The sequence below is a fragment of the Paroedura picta genome, chromosome 7, assembly GCF_049243985.1.
Source record: "Paroedura picta isolate Pp20150507F chromosome 7, Ppicta_v3.0, whole genome shotgun sequence".
NCBI classification, from domain to species: Eukaryota; Metazoa; Chordata; class Lepidosauria; order Squamata; family Gekkonidae; genus Paroedura; species Paroedura picta.
In genome coordinates this window covers 49,670,346-49,683,686 of record NC_135375.1, presented here as the reverse complement: position 1 = coordinate 49,683,686, position 13,341 = coordinate 49,670,346, and the positions used below count along the sequence as shown (strand labels likewise).

The following is a 13,341-nucleotide window of genomic DNA, read 5'->3' as shown; positions in this document are numbered from 1 at the left end:
ATGTGTACAACTTTGTATCCAAAATTGCACCAAGACTGGGAAACCAGAAATCACATAAGAAAAGCCAGAAATCACAACAGAACTAGAGAGACAAAAAGAAGAAGGTTAAACAGAGGGGGGATTATTTTAAATACATCTACATTATTTAAAATATAGTTTACAAGTCACTAATAATTTAGGAAATCAAAAAACAGGACAAAGTCTGCTCTGAATATTATTAAGTTTCAGGTACATTGTTCTTTGTTGCTTTACCACTGTGACTTATGAAACTCTGCCATTCTACTACACAGCAATGTATCACTTCCATCACTAAAACATTGTCATCTATAATAAGATAGACAGCTACAGTAAACTGAGACATCACTCACAAAGGACTTTACTTTACTCATACTCGGCAGCACAGAACAACATCCACCCAAGTGGAAGACAACTGCTAATTACAACCCACCCACAAACACAAACATGGAGGCAATTTTACTGAAGGAAGTTTGGGTACCATCTAAAAATGTCCCATCAAAATGGTCTTAAAGACAAGAACTTGGAGAAACTGAACAACTACCTCTATTTCAGAGGCAGCAGGCAGCTGTGCTGCTCTCACCATTCAGAGCACCTTCTTTCCATCTGCCAGAAAGACCCTGAAGAAAAAAATTTCCAGTCAGAACATTTCACCTCAGAATCAGTAGTGAGGCTTGGCCTTCTCCATCATGGAAGTGCTCTTCAAAATCCCAGTGTCTTCCTAGCACCATTTACTCATGCTCAACTCTTGCAATCATGATAAACACTTCCATGAAAAATTAACTTTTGCATGACCAGTATCTACACTGATACACATCCAGCTTTAGAGTAACAAACTGATGGGAGCCTCCATTAGTAAAAATAGTAATGGGAAAGGACATAAAGATTTGGTACAACTGTGGAATTACCTACTCTAACAACTTTACTCACAGAATAGCTGTATCAAAAATGCTTTTTACAAGATATTACTTACCTCTAATACAAAAGATACCTTTGAATTCTGCCTGAAAAATTGTCACACAAGTTGCAACTAGAACAACTAATTTGTAGAAAACATGCACTTAAACATGCATCCCTAAATGCTACAGCACCAATGAGAACATCTTCCAGTGTCTTGCATATGGAACTGGCAGATACATCATTATCTTTCATTATAAAACTCGTAGTTACTTAAATCTGACGAAAGTGCACAAACTAAGACCACACCTCTTGCTTTTGAGTAGAAGATGGAAAGTGAAGACAAGATCTACTGATATGTAGGAGAATATAAACTCCTATATTATGTGTATACGAAGTACACACATAATCAAGAACTCACTAATTAAAAAAGGAACATCCAGCAAAGAAACTAAAGCAAAGGGGGAAAGAACTGAACATAAAGGAAGTTAGATGGGTGAGACTTGTCTTGGCAGTAGCATGTGTGAAAAGGATCTAGGAGTCTTAGTAGACTATACATTGAACATGAGTCAGCAATGTGACTCAGTGGCTAAAAAGGCAAATGGGATTTTGGGCTGTATCAAACGGAGTATTGTGTCCAGATCACGGGAGGTGATGGTATCGCTTTACTCTGCTCTGGTTTGGCATCACTTGGAGTACTGTGTTCAGTTTTGGTCACCTCAATTGAAGAGGGATGTTGACAAACTGGAACGTGTCCAGAGGAAGGCAACAAAGATGATGAGGAGTTTGGAGACCAAAACATATGAAGAAAGGCTGGGGGAGCTTGGTCTGTTTAGCCTAGAGAGGAGACAACTGAGAGGGGATCTGATAACCATCTTCAAGTATTTAAATGGGTGCCATATGGAGGATGGAGCAGAATTGTTCTCTCTTGCCCCAGAGGGACAGACCACGAATGGGATGAAATAAAAAAAAAATTCCATCTAAACATCCGGAAGAAGTTCCTGACAGTTAAGAGTGGTTTCTCAGTGGAACAGGCTTCCTCAGGAGGTGGTGGGTTCTCCATCTTTAGAAATTTTTAAACAGAGGCTAGATCGCCATCTGACGGAGAGGCTGATTCTGTGAAGGCAAAGGGGTGGCAGATTACAGTAGATGAGCGATGGGGATGTGAGTGTCCTGCGTAGTGCAGGGGGTTGGACTAGATGACCCATGAGATCCCTTCCAACTCTATGATTCTATATTTAAGGTAATGCAACCTTCTGTTCACTGACCAATAATTTAATTCTTCCAGTTCCAGCTCATACTTGTAATTTCACCAAATTCTGAAAGAAATTTTAAACTAAGAATTATTTAGTCTGTTATTCAAGCATCTTCCATTTCAGGTGACATGGATTACACACAACTCTTTCTTATATGTTTAAAAATCAAATTCCATGTGTGGCTGTGGACCTACCAAAGTCAGGAATGGGTCATATGGGGCCTAATAATCTTGGTTAATGATAAAGCTGACTTAGAGGATTTGACCTTCCTAGACAAAACTGTATTTTTCCTAAAGGATCATGTATGAAATTTGATGATATTGCTTTACAAATTATGCTTATCTGTGGTACAAAGTACAATTAATTTCAATTCATTAGCCAGTTGTGGTAATCTCTAAAAATGCATGATACGGCTATAATTATTTGTGCTGTGGTCATATCCAGGTTAGATTACAAAAACATACTACAAATGGTTCAGAATGCAGAAAAGAGATTCAATCAATCAAACTTTATTACAGTCGTTCAGACCAAGTTATATGAAGTCAATACATAAAAGACCAAAAGAATATGGTCATTTAAGATAATACAATTTAAAACAGATCATAAAATAGAACTTAGAATGATGCTACTTTAGAAAAGAGATTGCTGAACTTGTAAGAGAAGAAGGAAATGTACTCAAAGAATTCCACTGGCTGGTTTGGTTAACCCCTAAACTGACTTGCACTATGAAATCTGAAGAGATGCTTTACTCCCATATAAATCTTCAGCATACGTCTTGCTGATCACACAGAACCTTCTTAGTCAAGTAATCTTATCTACAGAATTCCTTCCTTATTCTTATTTGTCTAGTATCTATTTTGCTACATGTCAAACCAGGTGAAAATTTGTATCTACATTTAATGAACTTTATATTTGCTTTTGTCTCCTACTGATTTTATTTGAACTATTTTATTTGTTAGTAGTACAATCCAACTGAGGAATGAAATGTTGTCCATCCCCTTAGTTCTATTAAACTTCAAAACTATGATATTGCACCCCCTAAATGTAAGTGGGCAACCAATCCATGGGGGGGGGGAATGAAACAGTGCTGCACAGGCCCTGGTAATGTATACGTATTAATTTATATTTAAACAGAACTATATTTAAACAGAAACACTGAAGCCTGATGGTATTGGGATAAACAAAGCTATCCTATGAAGCGTGTGTCTCCCATTTGTTTGATAAGTCAGTCTATTTAAAAATGGATGATATTTATAGATTGCAGGCCAAATTAAGATTTGTATTGATTCTTTACAACATATGCCATTAGACAAAGGCTACATTTAAAATATTTGATTACATCTAGTTGTGTTTTAAAAAATTATAAACAAAATTTGTTATCCCACAGTACAGCAATTCTCAAGTGCAGTGGATGATCTCCTCTATTCCATCTCTTAGCTACCCAGTGCAGTTCTTATATGCTTCTTAACAGTAAGCAGAGTAAAGTTGGACTCTTGGAAGCGGAACCCAAATCCTGCAAGCTGTCTCACTGAGACCAAATGTATCTTTTGCCCCCATATATACTAATCCCCAATAGAGGAGTTTAGTCAGCATTTCCTCCCTCTATCTTAGAGAAATTCTGCTCTGGCCAAACCCCCTGATCCTGAAGCTTTTCCTATAGAGGTCTTCATTTGTCATCCTTTATGGACACAAACAATCCCTGCAAGCCAGCCATGAATACTGCTCTACTTCCATGCACATCCCTGACTCCTGCATTTTCCCTACAGTTTAGGCAGAAATTTTTTCACTGCTTCATCAGCTTTCTCCTATCTTCTAGTGTAACTGAGAAAGGGCAAAACACAGCATCCATTATAAATAATAAAGGGGGGGAAATCTAATTTATTTCTCAAGGTGTGCAGAACTGGATGGCATTATCAATACAGTCACTATGCTTAACACCCCATCAATTGCCTACCAGAAATATCACTATAATCAAAGACCCTAGCATGGATTCTATAAAAGTCGTCTACTTTTAAAAAGGAATAGTGAAAGGCTCCAGCTACACTATAAACAAAACAAGAAAAACTTAAACATAAGCAGCGCTCAAACTCCTACTCATACCAGTAGAACAGGAAGAAAGTGAACAGAAAAGTAACTGTCCCTGACATTCACCATATGAGAACAGCAGCCAATCCTTTTGCCACATTTCTTGCTCTTAAAACATTAACTGCTCCCTGAATACACTGTCTAGATACTGCACCAAACAGAGCACACGGGCTGCAACAAAACAAAGCAATGTGTGAAATCCACAAACTTCACTGAAGGAAAATTGCAGCAGAACTGGAAATATATGAATATATATGAAAAAGTTGCAACCAGATTGGGGAACAGAAGCAGAAACAATTTTTTTTAATATTGCACAGAGGATACACACAATTTGAATAATATGCAAAGTGGTTCTGTGCCTTCCTCTGACAAATCTATGTGTGATAGGATGTCAATAGTTAATAGTGAATGGGATTTTTAGGACAACAATGGAAACTGCTGCAGGCATCTTTAACTCTGATAATGTCAGTGGACAAAATTGCACACAATGACAAAGATTATCAAAAGTGGTCTGTTCTACTAATATTTCTTGAAGCATCATGACCACTTAGACAGGCAGGATAATGAATCAGATGTAACTTAGGCTCATTATCCAGCTAACTTAGATTCAGGCAGATAGCTGTATTAGTCTGAAGAAACAGAACAAAGTCTGAGTCCAGTGGCATCCTTAAGACTAACAAAGCTTTAGCCAAGCTTCCATGTGGATGCACATTTCTTCAGTTACCAAATATCTGAAGTATGCATGCACATGAAACCTTATATCTTGTTATCTTAGAAGTGCTACTGGACTCAAACTTTTTTCAGGTAATTTGCATTTTGATCTCTCAGGTTTCTGTTTCTAGAAAACATGCACTGCATTTAAAAATGACTATCTTAAAGGCATGAGATACTTAACCTTTAACATCAGAAATTGGATTTACACTTTTGAGAAAGCTACAATGATGGCAAATGGAAATGTATTAAAGGTTTGGTTAATTTTTAAGGTACACCTTACTTGTCACCTAGAAGATACAAAGAAACTCTGCAAAATCTACACATTTACCACCTCTCACCAGCACCGTTTATGGAAATTAATGGCATCTTTAAAAAAACAACTATCTTCATATTCTGTAAAGCGCATGCATTTACAGGCAAATCAATTAAAGACATATGTTTGTGGAAAAAGTTGTGACAAAAAGCCAAAGAAGAGCTCCTAATACAATTCTGGAAATGATAAAGAAAATGTCTGAAGCCACCTAAAAAAATTTAGAGTCCAGAGGCACCTTTAAGACCAACAGCTGGGCTCTAAATTTGTTCTGCTGCTTCAGACCAACATGGCTATCCACTTGACTTTATCTTCACTGAAGCCACCTAAGTTACAGATAATAAGGATCTTGCTTCACCTGAAGAATGAACATGGAAAGGATAGAATATGGGAGTTCTTAGTCTCTTGTGAGACTATTCCCCATTTGTTCTGTTTAGTGCCTTGGTTAAGAGAATGTAAAATGGACTATCTTGATCCTGATGTCAGTTCTGCAGTGGTTACACTTGAGTACACAAGTGTATAGAAGCCATTGACACTCTACCTCTATCTCATGTTCCCCATAAGGAGATTAGGGAGATAATACAAAGCACTTTCAACACATTGAATTTTTCCACATGGTATTAAAACATACTTATTCCTTCTTGAATTTAATCCTGTTCAGTCAAATATAGCAACTTTTAAATAAAATAATCCTAATTTATGTAAATTAATAATGTCCATATCACTAAAAACGACAGGTATTACAGTAACTGGTTTTAATCAAGTGGACAATTTCCAAGGTAGGAAAGTGGTGGGCAATGATTGCTAATTTCTCCCTCTCATAGTGACCTTGAACTCACCCCTCATGATATTCCTATCCCCATGAACAGCATTTGGGGCTTCAATGGAAAAACGTTAGAAAAACGTTAGAAAGTTATGCTGTACTAACAAATTTCCAGTGGACTCAGCCTCTGACTTAAACTAAGGTTCAGCACAGGTAACAGCTACATTCAAGAACCCCCCAAACAGGCTTGTGTATGACACAGTTTGCTGCCATGGCTGGGCACTCATGTTGTTTCTTCCTCTCCTTTTCATGTGTGAAATTGAGCTCAAGTTTGCCATGATCCCCCACCCAAAGAAGGTACTTGTGTGAACTGTAATCTGCTTCCTGCCTACCAATTACAATTCCAAAACCATCTAATTTTATAATCTGAAATTTTGGTGATATTAGAATTTAGGCAGAAGGGAAGCACAGAAACAGTTTAGCTTGTTCTGGCACCTGTATCTGGATTTCACAACAAAATGGACACCTTAGATCAGTGGTCCGCAACCTTCTTGAGGCTGCAGATCGGCGGTGGCAGGGAGGGCAATCGCCCGGCCGCAAACGCGCATGCGTGGCATTCCCGCGCATGCGCGTTTGTGGCAACGCATGGCGCAAACGCGCATTTGCGGCCCTGCTTCCCTCTCCCCCCCTTCCACAAAAAGAAGCTTGCCGGCCGCAAGTTAATCGGCCGCTTTTGCGGCCGCTTTGCTTTCGGCCTGGGAAGTTTCTTACTGGGGGGACGGGGAGAGGGAGCCGCGACCCGGTGCCAGGGGACCACTGCCTTAGATGACACTACACCCGCAATTAGTAAAGGACAGGGAGGTGCAAAACAGACACAAGCTGTATTTGTGCCTGTCAGAGACAAACCTCTGTTGTAATATATGAATGAGCCAAGAACTGATAACAAAGGAAAATATGCAGAATTCAATATTGCTGCTCTACAGGAGCAATAGCTGTTTAGCTTCTAGAGGTAATAAGCCTTCAGGTCAAAGAAGGGGCAGTCTCATTCTCTCTCCAAAGTTACTGCATTTTGGAGCTACAAATATATACTTCATTTGTAACTCGCCTTCCTCCCCAATGGGGACAAAAGCAGCTTATATAAATTGTCCTTCATTTTATCCTCACAGTAACCCTGTGAGGCAGGTTAGGCTGAGAGCAGTCACTAGCCTAGGATCCTTCAGCAAGCTTCCATGGCAGAGTAGAGATTAGAAGCTGGCCCTCCCAGATCCTGGTCCAACACTCCAACCACTGTACACCACCGCATTGTCTCAATCAGTTTTTGTAGCACTGTACTGTAAATTGTGCCTATGTGCATCTACAGGCAGCTCTTTCCCTACTTCTGAAGTCAGAAGAAAGAATAAGTGGTTCACAGAACTTTCATTGGCTTGCTTTGCTGAAGACAGAACAGCATGATGGAAACTACTCATGTCATCTCTCGTTACTGCTCGTGACAATTTTAGCAACAAAGAGAGGCTTGTGGCAAAACCACAAGCCACCTGGCAACTAATTCAGCTTCAAACTTATGCTAGAAGTTTTAGCCCGTAAAAACAGGCAAAAAAGTGCAGCTAGTTTGACTTATTTCTTGTTGAAGTTACATAAACTTCGGACACAATTCTCCTGAACCTGCACATTTAGGGAAGGGAACAAACTGGGAAAATGTGGTTCTGTTCATGGTTTGTGGCAAATGCAGTTCGCAAACCATGGACTGTCAAAACACTTTTTTTCTGCTTCATGAACTGGTTTATTTGTGAGGTTCTTGATGTAGTAAAATGTCCCTTCAGTGGGCTAGAGAATCCAAACTTACAGAAGATTGCTAGTTACCTTTCCTTACCTGCTCTCCCAGTTCTGTGATGATTAGATTTATGGGGTTCAAGTTACCGACCCCCAAAGAAGGTGCCCCTAGGAAAGTACCTTCTGAGGAAATGACAAGCATAGGTTCAGAATATTCAGAAGTGTATAGAATAGATCTTGTGGAAGTTAGAGACACCAAACTCACAGCAGATCTCCATCTGACTCTCCTCTACCTGCTATCTAAGTCTGGTAGGGTTGGACTTAGGGGGTCCAAGTTACAGACCCCTAAAGATGGTATCCTATCCTCCATTTCCAAGGGAAAGGGGGAAAAAAAGAAAGAACAATAGAAGCTCAATAGAACAAATAGAATCAAAGTCCCAGAGAATCTCTTCAGTAAAAAGTGAAGGAGTGTGTTTGTGTGGAGGGGGTGGCATTTTTCAAGCCTAACAGAATAAGTGCAATGTGCTCACCAAAACAGGAGATCACTAGCAGGGATACTAGACATCAAGGTGGGCCAACCTCCAAGAGGTCAAAAGGACTACATGGAGGGTCCAAGAAATTCTCAGCTATCTTGTCAATGGCAAGAGGATTGCTGTGGATGGCCAACCCTTTTCCTTCATGGCAAACCTCTGAAGCAACCAGCAGGACTGACAGAGCACATTCCAAGCCCCAGGAGAGGAAAGCCACTAGGCTACAAAGTGATCCTCCCTTGGATCAGGGCCATAGCAGAAAAGTTGCAGGTGGACATCACCACCAGGTTGCATACTCTCTGTAATAAAGAGGAGTACAAACTTGCCTGTATATAATATGACCCCTGGATAAACGGCAGCATTGCTTTCCTGATTAGAACTGATTAGAACTGTAGTGGAGGCTATAAGCCAGCATGGGCAGAGGGAGCAGCAATTGAAAGAAGGAGGAGATGCACCCACTACTTCAAAGAACCCAATCAGGATGAAGTCCTACTAATACTTATCAGTAGTGAACCAGGAGATCAGCAGCAGAGATACTAGGTGAGCAATGGCAGAGATGATGCTGAGGGAATACCTTGCCAGTTTCCCAGGGACTGCTGCTACCATTCCCTTGGAGTACTGGTTTCTCAGGACTGTCATCTGGCCCAACCTCTTGTGTAGCCAAGAGCCCTGAGTCCACCTAATGCCCACATCCCAACTGGAAGAGAAATTTACAATCAGCAGGGCAGAAAACATGAGTCCTCAGTCAGCCAAAGTATCCAGTTGCTAAGCCTCATTGTTCAGCATGAGGAGAAAGACAGGGTGGCACAAAGCCTAGTACCCAACCCCAGCAGGAAAGAAGAGTGCACAATCAAGAGGGCATAAATGAATATGCTCTGCTAACAAGTTCTGCTCTGTTATCAAATTCCCCACCTCTCTGTATCTGCACTGTGAACAGGTGACAGATGAAAAGGTATGGAGTTGAGCTGAGAGTATATATAACTTATATTCTCATATAGCAAAATGGGAACAATGGAAGCATTGATAAGAGTTCTTACAATGGAAGCATGAGTTCTGCCAAGACTCTGGAGGCTATATGCCAATATGGTCAGAGGGGACACTGAAATTCATATCATATTCGTACTGGGAGCCCTTCCACAAATATACCTATATGAACCATGAACCAACCAAAAATTCATGACAAACTTTCCTTTGTGAGCCAGTTCATGGCTATTCCTATTCAAAATATTAGTTGGTAATGATAATGATAAACATATACATTTTTCTACAAATCCTATGTTCTACTATGCTAGTTTTAGATGTCTTTATTTCTGCCTTTCAACACCATCTCTTCATCTCAAAATCCATTTAGCACCCAGCAATGGATGATGTAACTGTGATAATATACAAAAAAGCTTGCTCTGACTACTCAGATGATTTTTTCAGTCACAAATCTTGTGCTTTGTAATTTTTGCAGGCTATATGATAATCACTCTTTACCCCTAAGAAAAAGATCAAATTTAGAGAGGGCAATTCCTAGAGTTCCAAGCATCTGTAACCGCTCCGCGGTGATAATAAAAGAGTAAGCCCTCTGTAGAAGGAGTCGGTCCGGGATGAGGAAGCCCACCAATTGGGCTCTCGCCCCCGAACTGACAAGTGGAGGGCCCAATTGGGCCCTCCGCTTGACAGCCCGCCTCCCAGACCGCCCACCCTCCACCGGAGCCTTCCTTCCCCTGCCGGCCGCCATTTCAAGCCTAGCAGCCGGCGAGGTACGTCACCGCCCACGTACCCTACCATGCCGCAGCCTGACTTCCTTTGCGGCCCGACAAGGCAGATAGGCAGGCCCCCGGCTACCGACACAAACACCCTGCACCCAAACCTGCCTTCGCCTGCCGGCCACACTTTCAAGTCTGCGCGTTGGCCCCACAACGCCCCGACTTCGCGTGCTGCCCAACGAGCCCCTGGCCCAGCCGCCTGCCTCCCGAGCCACCGACGCTCCAACGCACCCTCGCTTCGCCTCCAGGCCGCCATCTCATGGCTGCTGCCTCCCGAGGCACGTCACGGCCCGCCCTAGCCTCACCTGCGCTGTGCCGCCCACGCAGCGGCCTGACTTCAACACGGGACCGCAGACACAGGTAGCCAGCCTACCACTCGCCTTCGCCGCGGGTCCTCGCTACGCGCTATACCCTCCTTTCAAGTCCTCTCCATCTCCGCTCACCTCCACTGCCCCTTCCCACTATGCGCTCTCCGCCATTCAATCCCTCCCCATCCCCCCTCAGCTCCACCGCCGCTTCCCGTGACAATTTCTACCCCCTCCTTCAACCCCTCCCCACACCTCCACTGCCGCTTCCCCCCATGCGTTCTCCCCCCCTCCCAAGCGCTTTGCTTCCCCGATCACCTCGCCGTTCTCCCCACCTCTACTCCCAAGCCCTCCCCATCTGCGCCCACCTCCGCCAACACTTCTCCACCCTGCCTTCTCGACCTCTGCCACCTCTCCCATGCCCCCACCCATCCCTCCTCGACTCTGCCAACGCTTCCACGCCCCTCATTCTACACCCCCACACCGCTTCCTTCCTTCCACCGGTCCCTTCATCCTCCATCCCTTCCTCCCTCCTTTCTGTCTTCCTTTCTGAATTTCTAACCCTCTCCCTTCATCTCTTTCTCTGTGCCTTTCTTTCTTTCTTTCTTTCTTTCTTTCTTTCTTTCTTTCTTTCTTTCTTTCTTTCTTTCTTTCTTTCTTTCTTTCTTTCTTTCTCCCTATCTTCCTCCCTTCCTTTTGCCCCTCCAGCCACCCACCCCGCGCTAGCGCCTGCTGCATTTTGGGTGCAGCGGGCTTTATTTCTAGTTAATAAAATAAAATATTTACCTTGGTTGCATATTCAGTTCTATGACAGTCTTGTGTGGCAGAGAATCTTGTGAAGACTGAACATCATCCTAGAAACAGGAAATTAATTCTGTTCACTTGCAGATGCAACTTATATGGAACTCAAGTCTGCTTTACTATTCACCAAAGTGGATTGCAAGGACTATCACTCCACAGATGGTGGAGAAATTCTAATATTCTGCACATCAGGACTCTTTAAACTATTGTGCACAATATGTAATCCTTAAGACTGAAACAGTTCAGTCTACAGAATGTTGGCATTGAACTCCATCCAACTTGTATTCCTTCTACCCTCAGGTTCATAAAGGCAGGAGCCTCTTACGGTAGGCTTTTTTGGTTCTCCCTTCTCCCCAGCCAAATTCACTGGTTCTCTTTTTATTCCACTCTTCATTCCAAGCTCTTCCCCTTCCTGTTTTTTCCATCCAATCCCCCTGAACCAAAACATTTTTTCCTTCATTCATTATTCCTAGCCCCTCTCTCCATTATCCTCTGCACCATGCCCAACCCCTAGCTGGCTCTACCCCACAAGGACAACCTATCCCCATCCAACTCTCTTCAGCTAGAGGAAGCTGCTGCCATACTCTGACTGCATGTGTTCTCCCCGGGTGCAAGGCCACTTCTTTTCCAGAGTCTGAAACCCTGAGCACCTATGGAAATGCTTCCTCAGAACTCACCATCGTAAAGAATGGAGTTGATGGGTTGTAAGTATACATTTCTTGGTCCTTTAGAATAAGAACATGAGCTGAATCAACGATGATTTTTTTCAAGTTCATTAATGAATGGAAAAGCCTGTAAATAAGAATAGATACTGCAGTTTTAGGAAACTAAATTCAAGCGCGCGTGCGCACATGTGTGTGTGTGGGGAGAGGAATGGGAAGGCGACTGTAAGCCGCTTTGAGCCTCCTTCGGGTAGGGAAAAGCGGCATATAAGAACCAACTCTTCTTCTTCTTCTTCTTCTGTTCATGGTAACTGGAAAGTAGCAATTATGCTGATTAAAACCATACAAATTCAAACGCTAAAGCACTATATCTAAAGTAAGCATCTATATAAGCAGATACATGCTCAGGCAGAGCAATATTCTTATTTCCAAGTATGCAACTATATCCAGAATTTCAACGTAACTTTCTTCATCTGCTAAGAATGTTAAAAATCTTTTCTGTACCTATAGCGTAGAAGAAGTAATCTTGGATGAATAGTCAACAGGGCCAGATTGGCAGACTGGACAACTGACAAACAGGACCCTGCCCCTTCCTCCAGCCAAGATCACCTTGGATAGTATGGGTCCCCCCCCCTTATTTTGGATTCAATTATTTTAATCCCTGAGAAGAAGAGAAAGGGTGTACTGAATTAGAATTTAAGACCAATCTGAATTAGAAACTAATCATGAGCAATCTCCCCCAGCTCAGTGGCATATAGTTTTCAATAAAGAAAGACTCTTCAACACTGGAAACCTAATATCCATCCATCCATCCATCCAATTTATATGCCACCCTTCCCCAAGGGGGTTCAAGGTACTTTACAACAACAAGCCACATAAGTGTCTGCCCTGGTCAAGGAAGTTGCTATTTCATTAACTAACTTCAGGTTCATCTTTTCCCTTGTCTCACTCAATCAAGAATGGCACTCAAGTCATTAATTTACATTTCATCCTATTTCAGGAAGTATATTGACTCATCAAACTATTGTTTCCATGCAGATCCGGCTCCCTTCAACCTAATTAAGGTATCAGAACAAAGTTTGAATCCAGTGACACCTTTTAAGATGCCACTGGACACAAACTCCCTTCTGCTGCTTCAGACCCACTTGAATCTAATTAAAGTATGTTAATCATATTGCCTTCCCCAGGCTCTTTGTGTCCATGCATATTTGCCTAATCAAGATATGTTGTCCACTTTTCCCCCACCAGGTAGACAGCAGTTAACTTTAAATGAACCTATGAGATTCAAACTTCTTATCCGGACCCAATCCAAAGTCAGAGTGACCAAACCTCACCTGCCCTGGTAATCTTCGGTCTATAAAAGGAGGTCTCCATGCACAGCAAATTGTTCCACACATCCCTGGGCCATTTCTGCTGCACTTTGCAGGCTTGTTCTCCTCATTTAGACAGCTCCTCACTCTGCTCCTTTGAAGTCAGCTG

At 42.2% G+C, this 13,341-nt stretch overlaps 1 protein-coding gene across 1 annotated transcript in view; it reads right to left on the bottom strand.

The window, feature by feature from the left end:
* The window catches only part of MAN2A1 (mannosidase alpha class 2A member 1), an 82,493-nt gene that overhangs the window by 26,603 nt on the left and 42,549 nt on the right, over nt 1–13,341 (bottom strand). Inside the window, exons 11-12 of the mRNA XM_077347755.1 lie at nt 11,878–11,992; nt 11,186–11,253 (exon numbers count right to left, since the gene is read on the bottom strand). Coding sequence (XP_077203870.1) covers nt 11,186–11,253; nt 11,878–11,992 — 183 coding nt within the window. The remainder of the gene's footprint in view (nt 1–11,185; nt 11,254–11,877; nt 11,993–13,341) is intronic.